At 33.7% G+C, this 23924-nt stretch overlaps 1 protein-coding gene and 1 pseudogene across 1 annotated transcript; both read left to right on the top strand.

Annotated features, from left to right (window-relative positions):
- Positions 1-10490: 10490 nt before the first annotated feature.
- On the top strand, positions 10491-10937 carry LOC113758072 (feruloyl CoA ortho-hydroxylase 2-like). The gene has a single exon (XM_027301130.1). It carries the CDS (start codon positions 10629-10631, stop codon positions 10935-10937), a length of 309 nt encoding a protein of 102 aa, XP_027156931.1. The 5' UTR covers positions 10491-10628.
- A 440-nt stretch (positions 10938-11377) lies between these two features.
- Positions 11378-13657, top strand: LOC113766164 (annotated as a pseudogene).
- Positions 13658-23924: the final 10267 nt, after the last annotated feature.

Raw genomic sequence — 23924 nt, 5'->3', positions numbered from 1 at the left:
AAAGAAATATTGGACTGGACTTGATCAGCCAAAACGGTGATTTCATGAATTAATTTCTTTATGTATGGACAAAGATAAGAAACATCAAAAGAGAAGGCCCCTTGGAAGCAGTGAAAAAAGTTGACAAACGAAATGCATCATTGTGGCCGGCGCATGCAATTTGTCATTCAGTTTTCTCCTCCCACTAAACCAATCACCGGAAAAAAGAAAAGAAAAGTCTCCATCCATTTTATGTTGCTACTTTGGCCTTTCAATAATTCAATTAATCTTCCTGACTTTAGATGCCCCAAATTATCTGCTACTATGGTCAAATGGGCATATGGCACATTTAACTTTTTGATCATGGATCAATGCCAAAGTCTTACTTTGCGACACAAATACGAACAAAATAGTAAAGTAATCTATTTTTGCAAGTAAACAATATGTTAAGCAAGAAGGAAAAATTATTCAAACCGTCATTCACATTTGGCCACATGAATTTTTTCATCCTTTATTTTTTAAATTTTAACTTTAAATTCCTTAAAAATTCAAGTTAGCAAAACTTAATCCCAACCTAGGTTTTTGACTACATTTTACTCTGAATCAATTACGTGACTTGTGAGAATTATTTGAAATGGAGTTGATGTGGTTTGGAACATCCTGGTGGTTAATGGTTGGATAGTTGCCTTTGCTATGTAGTATGTTGAACTCAACTGAAGCTGGACATTTAAAAGTAAAATATCATCATTGTATATCGTAACTTGGACTTTATTATCCTGAAATCCATAATATAGCTTATCATGGTGTTTGAAAATATTCAAAAAATTTTTGGAAAATTATTAAAAAAGAAAAAGCAGAAGAGTTCCTGCATTATCATCGGTAAAGATATAGCATTGATAGGCAATATTGGGCGTACTACCGTCCTCCGGAATTGAACGGAATGATAGGCAATATTGGGCCACTGCAGTAGCCGCCTTGAAACCAGCATTTGCCGCCGCTTCCAGTAGGTGCTGCAGCCTCCCTAGATTCCCTGTTTCCCCACTACCCATGCATTGGCTGGTTTGGGGACATGATTCATCATCATATATACTAGTCTGTCAAATTCACACTACCAGTGGTCTAGTGGTAGAGTAATATCTAGAGTGTTAAACAAACTGAACTGTTCGGTAGCTCAGTTCGTTTCAACACGTTCGTGTTCGTGAAAAACTCGTTCGAAATTTTAAACGAATCGAGTTCGAATGAATTTTTTTGTTCGATTAATAATCGAGCGAACACGAGCATGTTCATAAATTTTAACAAACATTCGCGAACATGGACATAATTATCATTTGACAAAATTTAGAGTTAATTTTATGGCTAGACTTTTGTATTTGGAGGGTTTTATTTGTTATTTTTATGTTAATGTTAGTTATATAGTTAATGAATAATAGAATTTAGTCACATAGTGCTTTAATTGTTTTTTAGAATGATTAATGATTTGTATGGCATATTTAAGGCTTAAAATAATTTGGATTCGAATATTTCAAACATGATCGCGAATGGCTCGTTTATGTTAAACGAGCCGAACACGAACTCGAACATGAACTTTGCTTAACGAGCTGAACACCAACACAGGTTTAGAATTCGAAATTTAATGAACGAACACGAACGTTGTTCGAATCGCTTAATGAACAGAGTTCAAACATGAGATACTCGGTTCGATTCGCCTAATTTACAGTTCTTGTAATATCCTACCACAAGACAGACCCGGGTTCGATTCCGGGCTGGCGCATTTACATTTGCATTCGGGCCTTTTCTAATTAAAAAATAAAAGAAAAAACTCATTTTCGTTAATTGTTTATTGTTGGTTCTAGGCCAAAATAATCATATAAGTAACAATTATTTCTCTACTAAAATTTAACAAAAAAATTAACAAAATTTTGATATCTCAATATTGCATTAAAAATGCAAATAATTTGTACCATAAAAAGTTAATTTGGCGTGGGTTGAGACGCAGTCTAGATTGCTGTTTTTAAAATGATTTGTGTCCCTACGGAGTATCCTCCGGTGTAGTAGGTTTTAACACATCGCCTTCAAGATACAACAAGCCAACCTTTTCCTCACTATAGTCTACTCTAATCTATACTATTGGAGTTAGACAGAAACCTCACTAATAGTAATGAGAGGAAGAAAAAGTAGAAAATAATCTAAAAATAGCAAAGTATATGTGTCACTTGGTTTATATAGACCTCTATTTATAGACTGAAAAATTAAGAGTATTAAAATTCCAACATTAAGAGGAATTAACATCTCGTATTTCAGCTACAAATTGAAAAGTCTAGATTCATTGTATAACGGTAAAAAATTCTCTAAATGCATTCATAAACCCAATCATTGCATAGGTTACACAATTCAAAACATAAGTTACACTTTTAAATGGTTTTATTTGTAGCTGAAAATTCATTGAACAATTTGTAATTTATTGTGTTTGAATTCAAAATTGAGATGTGATATTTTTTTATTAAAATATCCAACAATCCCCTACTTATTTTAATAAAAAATATAATACTCAAAACTTAACACTTAATAGGGCAAAGACTAAAAATTCAGGCATAATGAATGCGTCAATGCTTTTAAACCTTCACTTAGTGTTCAACAATTCCTATGCTAGAGTCAAAGTGGACAAAGCCTCTAAACGATGACTACTTGAGGGCACATAAAATCATATCACACACATAAATCTTTCAGTGTTCTAAAGCAGGTTTCATAAGTCAGCACATTTTTATCTCGATTTTCATGAGTACTCTAGAGAACTAGCTCAAATTCTCATGCGAAGCGGTGCCACTTCCAAATTCATATAGGTGAGTCTACAAGAATGCTCCTATGACTTAGACATCCCACCTATAAGCGAATTAAAAATCCCAACCTCACTTATCGTCATAGGATCACCAATGGACTTACATCATAGGGATAGACAATATAATTAAAGTAGTGCATAGTAATTAATTAAACCACTCTATGATTCATTTGTCTCTAACCTAACTTTTGGGATCTCTAGTCCCTAAGTGGTTGTATCCTCATAGGTGATTTTTAACATACACAGGATTTTTGTCTTATTGACAGGTGCCGAACCTGTGCAATAATAATAAATAAAACCTAATTACCACCAAAAGTAGTCAATAATCAATTTTAGGTACTGGAGTAGGGATTCTAGGCGTACAATGGGTTACTTGATTCACCATGTTCCCGAAGAGTTTGCTTAATCTGATATACCCGAATTAATTATCTGACTAAATTCGCTAATAGTAGACAGTGGCAAGCAGGGTCGTCTCCTCAGGGACTGGGGAGAAATCTATTTCCTTTCGAGTTAAGATAAATGGGGGGGGGGGGGTTTGGGATTAAATGCTAATGAAGTAAATAAATCAAATATAGTAAATAATTAATTAAAAGAAATAATTAGGAGAACTCTAGCCAAGGGTATACTTCATAAATGGTTCATGCACTGATCATCGATTCAAGTATAATTCCAACATTTATTAATAGATTGGTTATAATTGTCATGCACGCGATAAACAACCAACCTTTCCTTAATTTCTCGATAGTTAAGTTACAACCGTTAATTATTTCTCTAACCCGAAAACAACCCTAGGTACGACCGTAGGATTTAATTTGTAGATTGCATTAATAATTAGAAAGCCCAATCCTAACTAACAAACACGCTACGAGGGTTTGTTTAAATTAGATCGTATGTTTTCCTGACATAAAACCAATTACGCTAGTTGCTATTGAGATGAAGATAATCGAACAATTACGGATTCAATTACCCCTAATTAGCAAAATAACCTATATGAATAATTAATTATTGAACACTAATCAATCATACACAAGAGCTATAACAATAATCAAAAGCAGAAAACATACAAATACAAATAAATGAAGGAAATAGATAAAATAATTTAGATCTCACAGTAATTGTCGAACCAAATTCTCAGTTGTCCTTTGACTAGAAAACAAGATTAGTTACTCTCCATTGAGAGTAACTCACACAATTCCATTAATGGAAATTACGTTAATGTTTGACAATAGAAAAAAAACTACTCGGAGGAAAAGAGAGCCAAGCGGCTGTCGTCCTCTTCTTTTCTTATTCCCTAGCCGAGTAGTAATCACGCAGGATCCGGCTTTTTCTCCCTCAAATCCGTGCAAAGGAAATCAAAGACAAGAAAAATTGTTGCTTCCTCTTTCGTCTCTAGCCTCTCAAAAGAGAGCTAATGTCTCCCGAATCATAATCCCTATTTTTTCTCCTAATTGGTTGGTATTTTGATACCAATCAACTTCCTAAAAAGATTTCTATCACAATTTAATTTCCTAAAAACTCTCCAAATCATTTGAGGATGATCCCGCGAAATCAGGAAGGTCCTGCTAGCTATCAAATTAGGAAATTGATTCAGATTTGGAGATTGCCCAATATCAATCCCGACTTTTCGGCTTTGAGCAGTGAACTTAGGCACGCCCTCGTGCAACCATCAGATATTTTTCACTTGAAAATCTTCATTTAAGCACTTTTCATTCCTGCTCCTGAAATAAGCACAAAATACCAAATATAAGTAGAATCCGACAATTAAAATAATATTTGGCTAAAATCAAGGGAAAAATAATTATAAATTTAGCAACAAATTATGACCTATCAATTTTCCCCACAACTAAACCATGCTTGTCCTCAAGCATGAGAACACAAATCAAGTAATCAAATTCAAACAATGGTATTACTCAAATCTTCTATTGCCACGATATAATTAAAACATATGTCAAGTATTAGTGGTAATTTTCAAGAAATATCTCTCCAGTTAGCTTTCAAGATTAAGGACTCTTTCAATTTATGACTAACTAATATAAGAATATAAAATATTCAACCAACATCCATAAGCAAATGGTTCGACTATTAAGCAAAATCTCAACATTAAAATTCATGGATCAGCGGGCTAACAATTCATTCAAACATTTCCACATTTTTCACTATTAGCACTTTTTTTTTAAAATATCCCCGCATTTGATTGATTTTTTTTTTAGGGGGAATGCTTAGTCTTTAGCGATTTAAGCGTTTTGACGCGAACTCCGACATTGGCTAAATGAAAGAGCCCGATTACTCAACTTTTATCGCTAAAGGACCACATACTCATAATTATCGTTACTTTTTGACGCGAAAGTCGACATTGTGGTGAAGAGTTCCGATTACTAGGCAACGATACTAGCAGAGTATTGTTGAATACTATTCATAAATAAGCACCAAATTAAAATTAAAAATCACACAAACCCGCTTCATTTCTTAAACACGGAGAACTAAGATTAATAGCTGAACCAATTTGCACAAAAAATGTTAAACAAATATTTACAATACTTAGAGAAGTTAACCAAAGAGTGTAAAAATCACAAAATCTCAAATATTCACCAAAGAGATACCCTTAAACTAAACCATGTCATACTTAACACTTTAGAGTGTAAAATCTCAGCAATAGAAAAATTTGAAACATCTAACCATCATTTATCAGAAACAAGCACAAATATGCACAAGATAGGTAAAAATTGGATAAAATTTGACAAAGTCAAACAAAAAAATTCCAATAAAAATGTCTACACTTGCACTTTTTCAATAAAATACCAATATACTACTCCTCCCACACCTAAATCTTACATTGTCCTCAATGTAAGAGATAAATAATAGAATACGAAACAAAAGAATAACGAAACTTCCCTGAGCACCCAATGGAGGGTCTCAAGCAGCTATGGCATAGGTGGGAATGGTCGGTTCTTCCTTTTATCCTTTGTTTGAGCAAAGATGAGAACAAGCAGTGAGGGATTGAGAAGAGGGAGAGCACCGGTGGTGAACGATGGCTAGCGGCGGCGACTGAACGAAGATGGTAGCTATAGCGAGCTGGGGAAGTGCTCTGTGAGGTGGCCATGGAGCAACGGCGGACAGCCAAGCGGGCAAAGGCAACAGCGGGAAAGGGGGGGAAAAAGGAAAGAAAGAAAGAAGAAGAACCATGGGTTTTTTTTTTGGAATAAAGAAACCCCTGTGTTAGGCGTGGGCACGCCTAACAGCCTTCGAATCTTCTGACCAACCGTCCGAAATTAAGATCCTTAAGCATGACCACCTGGCATGGGCACGCCTAACTATTAGAGAGTCTTTTGACCAATCTTCAAAATTTGAGTTCCTTAAATATGACCATCCAGCGTGGGTACTCTTAACTAATGGAGAGTTTTCTGCCCGCCGACGTGAATTATCTTCCTTAGGCGTGACCACCTAGCGTGGGTACGTCTAACTAGCAGCTTCCTGCCACAACAATAACAAATCACTAAACTCAACTAACACTGAACGAAAACTCCAAAAACATAAGAAAACTAAAATAAAGAGCATTGGGTTGCCTCCCAAGTAGCGCCTTTCTTTAATGTCTTTGGCTAGACATCGCCATGTTTATTCACGGAGGATAAAACCGTGTAGCTCGTTTCAGTGCTTCATCTTTTATGCATCCTTGATAACCCTCGTAAATAGAATAATTCTTAAACACACGAAATATGGTCTTCCATAGATTAGTAGATGGCGCCAAACAATTCAACAAGAATCTTAATTCTTCACTCACTTCTTCATCGCGAGCATTTACTGATTCGAGATATTTTGCCATTGCAACTCTTAACTTATTTCTGTCATGAAATTCAAAATCGTCTGGTATAATAAAATCAATCTCACCAACAGGAATTAAAGAAGAAGAGTCAAAAGAATATTGATTAAGGAATGGAGGAGATGTCACCATATTTGGAGATTGTTCACTGGATTCATCTACTTGAACAATTTGATATTGGAGTTCCATTTCTTGTACTTTAATTTCCTTTTCAACTGCATTTTTAGATTCTTCTTCTTGAGACTCTTGCAGTTCCATGTCACTTGTCAAGATAATTATATTCTCATCTTCTTTAAAATTGATGTTGGTCTGTGAGGGCAATTTTTCATAAAATGGAGAAATCAATTTACTCATTGTAGATGCCAATTCACGCCTTCCATCTTCCATCTCTTTAATCAACCTTTGTGTCTCCTGTTGGAATTGATGTGTCTCCTGTTGAATTTGATATGTGTTAGTAGCTAATAATTCAACTATTTTTTCAAGAGACATACCTGACATGGATAAGGGTTCTTGAGACTCTAGCTGCTGAAAATCTATTGGCCTTTGTTCATAATTGAAAATGGAATCATCCTACCATCCTTGCTCATACCCGTTTAAATAAGGGTCATACCACGTTTGATATTGTGGTAGAAAATCTTTAAAAGTATCGATTGGAACACTTAGACCATCTTGAAATGTATGGCATATGTCGATAGAATGATATGAGACAAAATAAGTTTCACAATTTGCAACAGCTTATTGATCATTAGAAAAAGCACGAGTTTCATAACCCCTTCTAGAAATAAAATCCAGTCTATCACCAAAATACGGAATGTTAGCAGCCATAAACTATATATTAAAAAAAAGAGAAAAATAAAAAAAATAAAAACAAGATGAACTCAAAATTAAACAAATTAATCAGGCACCAGTCCCCGGCAACGGCGCAAAAAATTGACAGGTGGCGAACCTATGCAATAATAATAAATAAAACCTAACTACCAACAAAAGTAGTCAATAATCAATTTTAGATATTGGAGCAGGGACTTTAGGTGTGCAATGGGTTACTTGATTCACCCTGTATCCGAAGACTTTGCTTAATCCGATGTACCCGAATTAATTATTTGACTAAATTCGCTAACTAGTAGACAGTAGCAAGCAGGGTCATCTCCTCAGGGATTGGGGAGAAATCTATTTCCTTTCAAGTCAAGATAAATGGGGGGTTTGGGATTAAATGCTAATGAAGTAAATAAATCAAATATAGTAAATAATTAATTAAAAGAAATATTTAGGAGAACTCTAGTCAAGGGTATACTTTAGAAATGGTTCAGGCACTGATCATCGATTCAAGTATAATTTCAACATTTATTAATAGACTGGTTATAGTTGTCATGCACGCGATAAACAACCAACCTTTCCTTAATTTCTCGATAGTTAAGGTACGACTGTTAACTATTTCTCTAACCCGGAAACAACCCTAGGTATGACCGTAGGATTTAATTTCTAGATTGCATTAATAATTAGAATGGCCCAATCCTAACTAGCAAATACGCTACGAGGATTTGTTTAAATTAGATCGTATGTTTTCCTGACATAAAATCAATTATGCCAGTTGCTACTGAGATAAAGATAATCGAACAATTACGGATTCAATTACCCCTAATTACCAAAATAGCTTATATGAATAATTAATTATTGCGCACTAATCAATCATACACAAGAGTTATAACAATAATCAAAAGCAAAAAACATACAAATACAAATAAATGAAGGAAATAGTTAAAATAATTTAGATCTCACAGTAATTGTCAAACCAAATCTTCAGTTATCTTTTGACTAGAAAACAAGATTAGTTACTCTCCATTGAGTAACTCACGCAATTCCATTGAAGGAAATTACGTTAATGTTTGACAATAGAAAAAAATGACTCAAAGGAGAAGAGAGCCAAGCGGCTGCTATCATCTTCTTTTCTTATTCCCTAGGCGAGTAGTAATCACGCGGGATTCGGCTTTTTCTCCCTCAAATCCGTACAAAGGAAATCAAAGACAAGAAAAATTGCTGCTTCTTCTTTCGTCTCTAGCCTCTCAAAGAGAGCTAGTGTCTCCCGAATCATAATCCCTAATTGGTTGGTATCTTGATACCAATCAACTTCCTAAAAAGATTTCTATCACAATTTAATTTCCTAAAAACTCTCCAAATCATTTGAGGATGATCCCGCGAAATCAGGAAGGTCCTGCTAGCTATCAAATTAGGAAATTGATTCAGATTTGGAGATTGCCCAATATCAATCCCGACTTTTCGGTTTTGAGCAGTGAACTTAGGCGCGCCCCCGTGCAACCATCAAATATTTTTCACTAGAAAATCTTTATTTAAGCACTTTTCATTCCTGCTCCTGAAATAAGCACAAAATACCAAATATAAGTAGAATCCGATAATTAAAATAATATTTGGCTAAAATCAAGGGGAGAATAATTATAAATTTAGCAACAAATTATGACCTATCACTTATCCCCCTTGATATGTATCATATCCTTGACTAAAATTTGAGATTTATCTTTTACACAATAAAATAGCAAAGATATGATGTTCTCGAACATTTTTTTTCAAATAACCTCTCTTAGTGGTTCAATTATATTGAACCAATCTTTAGTGAGAAAATATCTCATCCATTTATAATTGGCAAATAGAATAGACATATATTTGCTCACATCAAGTGAAGCCACATTATTTTCCATTATTTCTATTATTTTCTCAATGGCTAGTGATCTAGTAACCGGTTAGGAGCCACAGTCACAATCCTCAATAAACTTTCATTTGCAAGAATACTTTATAAGTAATTCAACTCTATCCAAATTTTGCCTCAAATTTTAATCTACACAAGTCAAAATAGAGATTAAGAAAATTCAAAAAAAAAAGTCAATGCAATATCATGCTTTATTCAAAGTTCAACTTGCAAGTAATGCAAGCCTTATAATGAAAAATCTCAAGTATTTTAAAATTCATAGCTACCAGCTTAGTTAACATCCACTGTTCGCATTTCCATCCAAACATTGTCACACTATAGTCATGCTGGGCAAAGAAATTAAGAAGTATTCCAGTTTGCATTGAATACAAAGGCAACTACATAGAAAACATCATAAAATAATTTAATTACTAATAATGCCCACCAATATCAAATAAACAGAACTTATTTTATGATGAATATAATGGTCAAAGTCAACTTGCATTAGAATATGCGACATGACTCCTTGAGAATGTATTAAGCAAATTCACGATAGGTTCTTCTTTTCTTTCTCATCTATTGATTAGGCACTTTAATAGTTGCAAAACATCTGTATACTTCATCTGAAACTATGAATAAATGCAGTCAATTGAACTTAATGCATCTTTACCTACAAATAACCACTAACCCCCACTATTTATCATATTTATATCTATTTTCGCCTACTACCAAATTTGGGTATTCAAATAAATTATACTAGCATATGTCTTATGTTATATCATACTAATAGCAGTGTTTCAGAATCGGACCGGACTGGCCGGTTCGACCGGTTGGACTGCGAACCAGCCTTAACTTCGGTCCGATTGAGTACTAAACCCAGAAAATAACATTAAACCATTAAGAATTGGTCAAACCTTTTGAACTGGTAAAAATCGGACGAACTATGAACCGACGGTTTTTGAATTTACTATAAAATTAAGTTAAACACAACCTAATCTACACTAAAAGATAAAAAACCCTAGCGCTTACTAAGAGCGCCGCTTTCCTCCAACCCTTATTCCTTTTTATTCCTTTGGCTTCAAGACCTTTATGGATTTTGTTCCTTCTTTCATGCTTCATCTACAACTTCATAGATCTACAAATTCTCTCCATCTGCAATTTCGGCAAGTGAACAAGTTGGTGAAGCCTCCATTTTCTTTTGCCAAATCAAGGATCTTAGGTGCGTTCAACATTTAAATCCATGTTTGTATTATTTTCTCAGGGAAGAGGCTCTTGACTACCTGAAATCATCAATTGAAATGGTAAGAAAGCTGTTGACAGTGTTAATTGGAAATCTTGGAGTAACACTTGATGACTCAAGACTCGAATCCCTAATTGGCATGAAGATGGTCAACATGAATTTCTACCCCATTTGCCCAAATCCTGAACTGACAGTTGGTGTGGGGCGCCACTCTGATATGGGCACATTAACTGTGCTTTTGCAAGATGGTATTGGAGGTTTATACGTAAAGCTGGAAGAAGGTAAACTTAATGGCAGAAAAGAAGAGTGGATAGAGATTCCTCCAATTCTTGGTGCTCTAGTTATTAATGTTGGGGACTCCTTATAGGTTAGTAAATGCTTAATAACCATATTCATAGCTATTTTGAGCTAAGTTAAATTCCATAATTCGTCAGTCTGTTTACGGTAATTATAGATAGCAACTTCTTGCCTAGTTTAACTAAATACTAATCCATTGCTATGTATGTATGAATTCTGAATTGGTTGTAATTTGCTTACCTGAAACTTGATCCAGTGTACAAACTTTCCCAATTGAATGTCTTTTCAAAGATTGATTATCTGAGTTTTGAGATTTTTTTTTGGTTTGTTAGTAAGCTTCGTAACAACGATTGCTTTCTAGAATTGAAACAAATATATTTGATCATTTGCTAGAATTATCAAGATTATACTAGTATTTGATCATGATTTTAGAACTATAACAATTTTTATTCTACATCCTAGATCCTGAGCAATGGAAGGTACAAAAGTGCTGAGCATAGGGTCTATACGATGAGCAAAAAATCTCGAGTTTCTGTACCATTTTTTGCTATTCCAAGGCCAACTGCAAAGATAGGTCCGCTGTGTCATCTGGCAGAGCTTGATAGAGGAGCAATCTACCGAGAAGTAGAATTTCAGGAGTACATGAGCAACTTTTTTGGACATGCTCATGATGGAAAGAAATCATTTGATTTTGTCAAAATAAGTGCAAATTAAAATGAAGCATGGAGCTTCTTTACAAGATGTCAGTTTAAAATTTAGCAAAACAGAGGGGAAAAAAAAGGAAATTTGGTCTATCTTGAAAGACGCCAAAAGAGCTCATCTGGGCTATAACGTTGTGATGTGGTATTGACAATTCTTCATGCTGTCTTAGATAGTGTGGAGTATGCCATAAGACAAATATTGAACCAACATATGTACCCCAATAAATTTTTGTGTAATTAGACAACCAACTATTGATTTAATTAATAAATAAGGAAGATGATTAAGAGTCTCAGGTAATTTATTTTTAGATTTGTGTATTAGACGTCGGGTTTGGTCCCCCTCTTACATTTTATTTTATGTTCTCAACTAATAAAATATACATATTTGTTTTAAAAAAGGAAGATTATTAAGAACATATTGAATACAATATATATATATATAGAGGCCATGAACAGCAAGGTGCTGATTATTGGGGGAACAGGACACTAGGGAAAGAGGCTGGCAAAGGCAAGTTTAGAGCAAGGTCATGAAACCTACATTCATCATCGTCCAGAGATAGGTGTTGATATTGAGAAAATCCAAATGCTGCTGTCCTTTAAGGCATAAGGTGCCCATCTTGTCCTTGGTTCTTTTAACGATTATGAATGCCTGGTTGATGTTGTGAAGTTGATGCGTGGATGTTGTTATATGTGTTAGGATCCAAACACGGAATAAACAGCTATTGAAATATCAAGTATACAACAATTTAATAAGAAACAAACCACGAGCATGAAAGATAAACGACACACAATATTTAACGTGGTTTGCCTCCACCATTGAACTTACGTCTACGGAGAGAAATTCGTTCTTTATTATGAGAGGAAAATCCCATATAAGAATACAATTTGAATCCAAACCTAACTATTGTATACCATTTCTCATCTCTCAAGAACCCTCTCTCACCACCTATGTATAAGGCTACATATAGCCTCTTGTATGCCCTAGTGTGTCTCTTGTAGTATGCTAATCCACTTATTTATAGCGAACATTATTTGTCCAAAAAACCAAATAATAACAGGAATCCAATTCTAATTCCTAAACTTGTATAGAATAGAAAATAACTTCTAATCCTAAACAAAATAGGAAATTCCTTGGCTACTATTTCAAGTAACTAAAACCAATTAGGAAACTAGTAACTAAAACCAATTACGAAACTAGTTACTTCCACACAAACAAGAAATCTATCTAAAAGAAATTAACTCAATTTCTTAACAATATGTGCAATTTCTGGGGTTCATATTCGATTCCACCATATGTTACTTCAGCTCAAGCTTGTCAAGGCCATCAAAGAGGCTGGAGATGTCAAGATACGTAATCTATTGCCTGGCATAAGTCTAATTCTAGTTTATTTATTTCTTAATATATGCGAAATTAAATGCAGAGATTCTTGTCCTCTGAGTTTGGAACTGATATTGCAAGAATGGGCGATACTATGGAACCAAGAAGTGTCACGTATGATGATAAAATGGTAGTAATAAAAGCTGTTGAAGAAGCTGGGATTCCTTTCACGTATGTGCCCACCAATTGCTTTGCAGGATATTTTGTTGGAGGTCTTCATCAACCTGGCATAATTCTTCCATCAAGGAATTCTGTATTCCTCCTTGGAGATGGCAACCAAAATGGTATTTCACTTAACCAAAATTTAAACTGGATCTTAGACGACAATCACAAAAGGGGAAAGAATGAGAGTTTGAGAATCAAAATAGGGATTTCGCAATCACCTGATTAATGTCTGCCAAAAAACCTTAGGTATTGAATTCCCATAAGTTTGCTTTTTAAGAATTATTAGAAATTTTGTTTAGTTCATTATTTTCTCATATCACTTTGGTTCTTAATGTGGGAATTATCATTAATTTATCACCCACGAATGAACAAAAATTTGTAATAAATGGCCATTTCATATGTCCCGTCAATCTAATCTCTTTTTTTTTTTTTAACTAAGATACCAATTCTTCTGTTTAGTCTAACTCCCTTTATTTATTTGTTCATTTGGTTGCAGCAATTTATGTTGATGAAGATGAATTAGTTCATCCGCTCTTTTATATTTAGTTCAACAAGAATGAAGATGGAGGATGAAGAAGGAGAGGATGGAAACTCAAGTGGCAAGAACTTTTTCTATTCAATTCTTGATTCTTGTATTTGATTTCTATGTTTAATTAATATACAAGTTTAGATCTTGTTTTCATTTGCTTGATGATTTGCTAAGTTTCATGCCTTGGATTTTGGATGAATTATCTATGATTATTATATAATATTTTCTTGGTTATTTGATATTTATTATCTTGAATAAGTTATTTAGCACTTCAGTTATTGGTCGGCACTTTAAATAGTGGAGCAAAACCCACTCAAAATGGAATCTATTATACTAGATGAGACAAGGTTAGAGTTTTTCAAAAACAAAGGGTGATAAAGGGTAAATTATACGAACTTTTGGTGGCGTTTTTGTATCATAAAATGGCCAAAGGATGATTATTAGATGCTCATATTTTAATGTGCAAAAACTGCTCTATCAATTTCAATACCGTCATCATGAAAGGGATCGGATTTTACCTTACCTTGTGCACTACTCCTTTGGATGATACAAAAAATATAAACGTGCAAGTCTCATTGGATTGCATATCTGAAACACAGGATAGTTTATCCCCAATATGGGATCCCTTATGCAGCATTCCCTCTATAGTTAATACATGACAGTTTATTAAAACAAATAAATATACAATGCGATAATTGGAATATGACCTAAACTACCCCATTTAAATGTCGGGATAAGCCTAAAATGGTGTGCAATATATATACGTATTATTAATGTAATAACTAAAATTTAAACGTACTTTTTACAAAAGGCGGTCTGTCCTAAACGAGTACCATTCCAGAACTCTTATCTCTAAAATTTGTGAATACAAGAGGAGAGAAAACAATGAGAGATTAGTTCAATTGATAAATAACACATAACATGTTAGAACAATAAAATGATACAGGAATATAAGATAAAGAAGAGAAAAATTCGTAGAATCTCTCCCTTCGTGTCCAGTGTTGTAAGGTTGACTCTCTCTCCTCGTGTCCAGTGTTCAACTTCATCAATTGAAGGATTTGTTTTTATGATTGAAAATTATTTTGAAAGAATTTAATGGAATGCCTCATTTTTATGATCATGAATGACACTAGATGAATTGTCTTACATCACACAATTCACATTGTCAACGTATGTTTAGTTTCAAAAGAGAAATAGAATATATTTAATTGAGGTAAAACATCTATTATAGAAAATGATGCCTTTACGAATATACAAGTGGAGTATTTTTACCCATAATAGAAAGTTATTTTCAAAATATATTTTGTTGCAATTTGGAATTCACTTATTTTAAATTAATAACTATTAAATACAATTTTAATGTTGATTATTCAATAGTAGTTTTAAAATAATAAATTTATATTTCTAGATTTTCAAATGATGTATGAAATTGAACAAAACTCCATTTGTCTTAAGTAACAAAATTGGCATCATGAAAACTCATTAAGTTTGCATAGGAGATTGAAATATGTCTCCATAAGTGTATTTAGATAAAATAAAAGACCTAACGATTTTAAATTTTATCATGGCATATGTTTAGACTACATTACAGAAAGTAGACTGGTCAGATTGTTATGGATGGCAAAAGGAGCTTACTCTATTAGTAGTCATAATACAAAATTTTGTGAATTATATTCTGCCAAGTTGAAGTGGTTAAAGATATTTATTTATCTAATTTTGATAACCAATCAAACTTAATGTCTTTGTTCCTGTATTAAAAAATAATTGTACAAGAAATAAAGATATAAACATATAAAAGGTAGAAAATGAAGTTATAATGGGATAATTTGAATGTCTTGTGTGTATAATTCTTGATACATAGCATTGATAAAGAATACACAATGTTTAATTGACAAAATTTGAGTTATGTGTTTGTACCAAGAAATGAACACTTTTGGACATAATAAAAAGCAATTTGAATTTTTCCTTACTCTTGTACAGTGACATCTTGAAAATATCATTGTATATGTTTTTAGTGTGTCCATCCATTATTGTCAAGAATTTCATTTATATTATGGATTGGATAGGTATTCCAGCTTCCATGGGGAGATATTATCAACATTTAAGGAAGCTGAAATAAAAACATATAGATGATTTAGCTTATGTGGGAATATGTAATCAATTCCTAAAGAAACTAAATGTACAAAAAAATGATTATTTTCATAGATTATACTGTCATATGTTGCAAAGTGTTTTACATTGAAATACTTGATTTTGAGAAAATAGAATAAGTGATTTGATTCAAATAATGAAGTTGGAAGGTAAGGTGAATTGACAAGTTGACAGGTGTCGAGCCTGTGCAATAATAAATACCTACTCAAGAAAAATACAAATTTTTTGTGTATAGTAATGAGTAGGGTCGAATCCACAGAGACTGAAAAAAATTCAATTCTTTTCAAGTTCGGAACACGGGGAATTTTTATTGGAATAAAAATAGGGACAATTAAACAATTCAACCAAAACGAACAATTAACTAGTATGAAAGTAGATAGGAATTAAATCAATAATAGACAAATTCTAGCCAAGGATACAACTACGCAGACACAGTCCATTCATCCGATCATTAATGCAAAGGGTGTTCACTTAATTTTATTAACAGGTTAGTTATAGTCGGCTATAAGCTCTGACGACCAGTTTTTCCTTAATTTATTGATAACCAAGGTATGACCATAGATTACCCTTAATCAGGAAACACTCCTAGGTACGACCGTAGGAATTAATTTTCTACTTGCCTTAAAAATTAGAAAACCCTATCCCAAATCAATAACACGCTATGAGAGTTATTTAAATCAGATCGCACGTTCTCCTAGCATGTAAAAACGCTAGTTGCCACTAATATTAACCGATTAAACAATTATGGATTTAATTGGTTAATTTGGCAAGAGATTAATAAGTCACATTGAACATTGGACCCTTGACATCCAATTAACAAAATAATCCCATGGAAATTCAAATAGAAAACATGCAAATATTAATAAATTAAGGAACGCATGAAAACTAAGTCGATCTCACAGATATTTGGGACTGCGTCGTCGTGTTGATCCTCGACTAGATGGAAAGCTTAGCCACACCTCATAAGAAAATTTTCACACAATTTAATTGAATTCAAAGGCATAAATCTCTTGCTAGTAATTTAGAATGAGAGTTTGAGTCTCTGTAGTCTCCCTGGAAGAGAAACTAGTCTCATGGAAGAGACGAAAAAAACATAAAGCAAGCCAAATGAAGAAAACTACACACCACACAAACAAACAAATGAACAAGTTCCTATTTTGCACAAAAGACTACCTGTATTCCACTCCGTGCTTTGCTGGGAGCAAAACTAGTATAATAGGAAAATCTTATCTAATTGGAGCACTAGTCTTATAGGAGAAACTTGTCTTGTGGACGAAAGTGAAAAAGTCCTATAATCATTAAAGCCAACCCACGGCTCATGAATAACATTCCCAAAAGATGAACCAAATGTCTAAAGCAATCCACTACCTATCCTACGTGGTCCCCGCTGGATAATGAAAGAAAACAGCATCCCAATAAATTCCAGCACGATCATCAATTTCACTGCAATCATGCAAATGGAGGAGTTCATTACAATCATCAATTCCAGCACAAATACACCCAAGGAGCCTGACTTATATTTTCTTTTAGAAACTTCCCACGTGTGAAGTATTTGTTGCAAGAAGATCTCCCTTTTCTGCTTCACTTCCTGAAATTGAGTCCAGATGCCAAATATAAGTATATGTTAACAAGCAAAACAATATTTGGCAGGGACAAACGAAAAAAGTAACAATAAAATTACTAACAATTAACACCCTATTAACTCCCCCCACACTTAAATCATGCTTGTCCTCAAGCATGAGAACACTAAACTCAACAATGGCTAGCTCTCATGTCATCTATTGCCAAGCTGTGCTTACACCAAAATCGAAATTTAGTGACTAAGTGTCAAGACATAGTTCTCTCGATTAGCTCCTGAAATCACATACTCATCCAATTCATGGCTAATTCATCTAGAAAATCAAAATATTTAACTAGCAACAGTCAGCAATTGGGTCAACTAGTAACCAAAATCTCAACATTGAGGAACAAGGATCGGCAGGTCAATATGATCATAAACCAACATATGTTTTTAATTGATTTTTTTGAACAGAATTGCTCAGTCCCAAGCTATTCAAGTCTTTTGACGTGAACTCTGACATTTTTAGATGAAAGAACCCAGTTACTCAACTTTTCACAGCTCAAGGACTACTTACTCATAGATGTCGCCACTTTTTGATGCGAGAGTCGACACTTGTGGTAAAACATGCAAATATTAATAAATTAAGGAACGCATGAAAACTAAGTCGATCTCACAGATATTTGGGACTGCGTCGTCGTGTTGATCCTCGACTAGATGGAAAGCTTAGCCACACCTCATAAGAAAATTTTCACACAATTTAATTGAATTCAAAGGCATAAATCTCTTGCTAGTAATTTAGAATGAGAGTTTGAGTCTCTGTAGTCTCCCTGGAAGAGAAACTAGTCTCATGGAAGAGACGAAAAAAACATAAAGCAAGCCAAATGAAGAAAACTACACACCACACAAACAAACAAATGAACAAGTTCCTATTTTGCACAAAAGACTACCTGTATTCCACTCTGTGCTCTGCTGGGAGCAAAACTAGTCTAATAGGAAAATCTTATCTAATTGGAGCACTAGTCTTATAGGAGAAACTAGTCTCGTGGACGAAAGTGAAAAAGTCCTACAATCATCAAAGCCAACCCACGGCTCATGAATAACATTCCCAAAAGAAGAACCAAATGTCTAAAGCAATCCATTACCTATCCTACGTGGTCCCCACTGGATAATGAAACAACATCCCAATAAATTCCAGCATAATCATCAATTCCACTGCAATCATGCAAATGGAGGAATTCACTACAATCATCAATTCAAGGACAAATACACCCGAGGAGCCTGGCTTGTATTTTCTTTTAGAAACTTCCCACGTGTGAAGTATTTGTTGCAAGAAGATCTCCCTTTTTCTGCTTCACTTCTTGAAATTAAGTCCAGATGCCAAATATAAGTATATGTTAACAATCAAAACAATATTTGACAGGGACAAAGAAAATAATTAACAATAAAATTACTAATAATTAACACCCTATCACAAGTATATATTTGACGTGTTTTAAGTGCGTTTTATTAGTTAGTTTTGGTGTGTTTTAACTAATTTTATAGCTAATTAAGTTTCTAGTGAAAATATGCATTTTATGGTTTAAGTATGAACAATTGCATTTCTACAGATTTTAATGGTGAAAACTTCATGTTTTTGTAAGTTTAATGATTCAATTATCAAATGGAGTGAATTGAGAAGATAATTAGATGATTGATGGTGATTTGAAGTGATAAAAACAGAATATAAAGTGCAAAAGAGGAAATGCAATCAAGAATAAAAGGGAGTGAGTTTCACAGCTTTGATACCTTATGATATTTTGGCTATATCTTGAGCTACACACATCAGATCGAGGTGATCTTTATACCATTTTGAAACTAAGAGATAGATCTACATTTGGTATAGGACATCAAAATCCAGTTCAGTTGTTATCCTAGTCAAAAAGTCAAAATACAGAAGTGCAATTTTAGGGTCGAAAGCTGAAATAAGGGATTGACCAGTTGTGGTATTTTGGTCATTTTGTAGTCCAAAGAGCTCCAAATTAGATGATTTTGATGCATTGGAAAGCTAACTCAAAGAGCTACAACTTTCATGTTTTACATAAGAGTTAGTTCAGCCTCTAACATTGAGAAAATATCAGTAGAAATTGGACAAAAAATAGAACAAGAATGAAATCTGGCCAGAATTAGCAAACCTGCAAAAAGAGAAAATCAGGGGCTTAAAATGCGGGCATAGGTCGCGTTTTCTACTCATGTTTTAGGAGATTTCGGCTGCAACACTTGTGCTCTTTTCACACAAGTTTTTGGACCACTTTTTCTGCAAAGATTCCAGCTGGAAATGATCAGATGATGCATGGAAACTTTGAGAAGCAAACTTAGAGAGTTTCAAGAGTAAAAAATGACAACTAGAAACAACTCATTTGACTCTTGAATCCTCTATATATATAAGCCTTTGGAGGACATTTTCACAACTTTGGAAAGTTAGAGAAACTCACAAAAAGTGTAGCTTTCACTAGAATTTCCTTAATTCATTAGTTAGGGTAGTATCAAGTAGTTAGTGTAATTTATCTATCTTGTATTTATAACTATATTTAGAAGAAGATTGGAGGAGCAAAGATGGAGAGTATGAAGCTCATGTGACAAGGGTGACATCTCTCCTATCACTTTCTTTTTTGTATTTGATTTCATGTTTAACTATAATACAAATTTAGATCTTATTTTCATGTTTTGCTAAATTTATGCCTAGACTATGGATGAACTTTCTACATCTTGTTAGTGATGTTTACTTGGTTATTTGATGATATTATTTTGAGCAAGTTATTTATCACTTTTGCTTTTCTAATCACGATTAACCAGCCATTAGTTGTGATTATCTAAAGGTATTAAATTTGCAATGAGAATTAGAATTTAACACGAGTTCAAGAAAGTGATAAACTTAGGGAGTTCACTCACGAGAGTAGAGGAGCACCTTTGTGGTTTTAGTGATTTGTTCATGTAATTTCATAGAAGAAATGAACTTGTAGTTAATTTCATAACCACAAGAGTATGTATAGTTTAGCTACAAGTATAGTTGATTCACTACGAGAGTAGATTTCACATACATTAGAAAATTACGCCATAACTAACCAAGATAATAGCATTCACTTAACCGGTATTCTCATTTGCAAAAGTAGTAAGGAATTCCATATCTCTACGAGCTTTCTAGTGTTATTTTCATTAATTTTATATTTATGGTAGTCTAGATAATAAAGGAGTTTGAAAAACACCGGTAATTATCACTCTTCTCTTTAGGATCGACCCTTAATATCCTATACTCGCTCACGATTCGTATACTTGCGATAAATCACGCGTGGAGTATTTAGGAATTATAAATGTAAAACTTGATTGTAGATGAGTTTATTGTATATGTATACCCCGCGCACGTCATGAATCATGCAAGTTGCCATTATGTTAAAGAGATTAATTGCATTTTAAGAGAAATTTAAAATTTCAACAATTGTCTCAACATGACTCCAGTTGAGAGATCATATAAAGAACATTCTATTATAAATCCACTAGTCAAATTATTAAGGAAATAGTGGGAGTCAAGAAATTCTCAATTCAAGTGAACATGCTAATATCTATGTTTATAAATTCAAGAGTTTATGTGTGTTTTTAGGTTTAATGGTTATAAAGCCAAAATTTCAACAATTGTCTCAACATGACTCCAATTGAGAGATCATATAAAGAACATTCTATTATAAACCCACTAGTCAAATTATTAAGAAAATAGTGGGAGTTAGGAAATTTTCAATTCAAGTGAACTTGCTAATATCTATGTTTATAAATTCAAGAGTTTATGTGTGTTTTTAGGTTTAATTGTTATAAAGCTATTTTCACAACTACATTTAAGTTTGGTGCTACAATAGAAGATATTGTTTAACACTGCCGATAATGCATGGTCTATCAGGATCATTAAGATATATTGGTAGTGTTAAATGATATATTTGTTGGTGACTTATTCAACTTTAAGAGTACAAATATAGTAAATCTCTTATAATGTTAATAAGAGTGTTTGTTGATATTGGTTGTGGCACTTGTAGTTCATTATATTTGGAGCTATGTTAAAGTAGATGTCATTTATATATCTCTATAACAAATGTCTACCTTATGTTCGTGTAAAAGAGAGTATAGCCTATTGATTACAAGTGATAGAGAATCTTTATCTAAACCAAATTGATATCCCATTAATGATTTATTTTTTACTAATATATTCTTCATATTGTTTTAAGAAGAATGATATTAGTAAATTATTACACATTAAAATTAGTGGGAATAACGTGCAGTTGGTTTGTATATAGATAATAACTTCTTTCATATTTTGGATAATAAGAAATTCTTATCTTAAAAATATTAAGTGAAAGATATATGTAATACCTTTAATGTATTTGGTATTAATAGAGATAGAAAATGAATGTTTTGAACTGTCTCATCTAGCCTTCACTAAAGAGTTTGTTAAGAATCTAAGATTGTAAGATTGTATTTTGAAATAATTGCAAGTTATATGGATGCTCTAATACTGTAATTAGGTATTTGTTGTTTGGCTTATATTTTGTCATTTTTGTACTATTGACCATTCAATTTTGACACTTTTATTAAAGTATATAAGGAAAAGTAGGAGTTGAATCGAGTAAATTGACATAAAGTTAGAATATTAATAACAAAATAGCTGCAACTATTTGAGTTCGTTAGATTGAATCATGATCATTAATCTTACAACTTAAGGATGCCGGCTAAGTTGTTGTTACGATCATATGACTCATAAAGAACTCTTTAGTTTATTGTATAGTTGCTATTATGCTTCTAACTATTTGTGGACAATTAAACCCATTATATTTTGTTGAGACTTTTCACTATTGTATTTTTATAGAACAATATGTGCTTTAATGGATTTAAGCATATTAAAGTGAATTATGTATTACATTGTTATATAAAATATGTCAAATTTAAGGTGTCCATTTGAGCATACCCACTAATGAAATATTGGTGCCAAAAGATTTTGCGAACATATAAGTTCAATGGGGTTTTGCTATTATTGATGTTTGGACATATAGTGAGGTTCCTAAACAAGCCAACGTCCATCATACTTTCTCTTCCTTCTCTCTAAAAACCTTCTTTCTAAAAAGCTTGGTTTCTCCGTGAATTCATTTAGCTTGAATGGCTGCCCTTCAGCCATCGGTTGAGGGGCAAAGGTCTCCTACAGAAAAAAAATCTTTTTACCAACTTTTCTCACAGCCTTCTACATCACCTATCCAAATTCGGCAAGCGTCTGTTTACAAGGGTGAAGTTGCGGTTATATTTTCCAGAGAAGATGTGGATAAACTTGCGGCACCGTTTAGATGGGCTTTGGTTGGAAAATTTTCTCATGGAAGATCGTCATTGGAGGATACTCGCAAGTTCTTCTCTTCACTAAATCTGAAAGATCAAGTTTCCATTGGATTGATGGATTATAGACATGTTTTGATTAAGTGCTCAGCTGAATCAGATTCAACAGGATTTGGATGAGAGGGATTTGGCAATTGGGCAAATATCCGATGCGTGTATTCCGATGGACCAGGGAGTTTCATGTGCATAAAGAATCATCTTTGGTTCCAGTTTGGGTAGGTCTTCCTAATTTACCTATTCATTATTTTGATAAACATTCTTTGTTCTCCATACTTACTCCAGTAGGAAGGCCTTTGTTCTTGGGTTCGGCAACGGCTGCTGGGACAAGACCTAGCATGGCCAGGGTATGTGTGGAGATTGATGTATCGAAACAAGTTGTACCAAGGATCTGGGTAGCTGTTGAAGGAGAATCAGGTTTTTGGCAAAAGATAGTACCAGAGAATCTGCCACCGTACTGTTCTTGTTGCTGGAGATTGGGTCATTTGTCTATGGACTGCAAAAAGAATTCGACTGAGGTGGAATATACTCAATCCAAGCGGCTGCAACATGGTTTACATTTACAAAGTCAACATGACTCCATGCTTGTAACCAAACAAATGCGTAAGACCCTTTCTAATGGGAAAGTTACTGATGAAGTGCCATTTCCTGGTATGATTGAGGATGAAGGGATATCAACAGATGCAAGGGTGAAGAATGTGCGGTCTGTCCAGTTCGAAGACGAAAGGAAAATAATAGATACTGATGGGAACAATGATCTTATGGTAGATCGTTCACATATTTCACCTGAGCACAATACAATTACTAATGAGAAAGATTTTCAGAATTTGACATTAACAGGTGTGGATGACAATGAAGAAAACACAGCAGCGGTTGCTCTATCTGTTCAGCTCGTCTTTGATGTGGCAACAGTTATGGCAGAGAATGGAGTTACTGATGTGGGACAACAAAAAGTAGCTTTGGATTCTGCTGGACAACCCATTTTGGATAATGGCATGAAGAACATTGCACAACATCATGATAATGAAGGGTCCCAGCAACAAATGGCAGTGGAGAATACTTTGGGAGAATTACAGCAACAAATTGTCGAAAGAAAGCAAATGTTCGACACTTATCCAATGCAAATTGATAGTGTCGACAATATTCATGACCATGACATTGAGGGGCCTCAATCC

This window comes from Coffea eugenioides, chromosome 1, assembly GCF_003713205.1.
Source record: "Coffea eugenioides isolate CCC68of chromosome 1, Ceug_1.0, whole genome shotgun sequence".
NCBI lineage: Eukaryota > Viridiplantae > Streptophyta > Magnoliopsida > Gentianales > Rubiaceae > Coffea > Coffea eugenioides.
The sequence above is the reverse complement of the archived record's forward strand: the minus strand, read 5'-3'. Positions and strand labels throughout refer to the sequence as shown.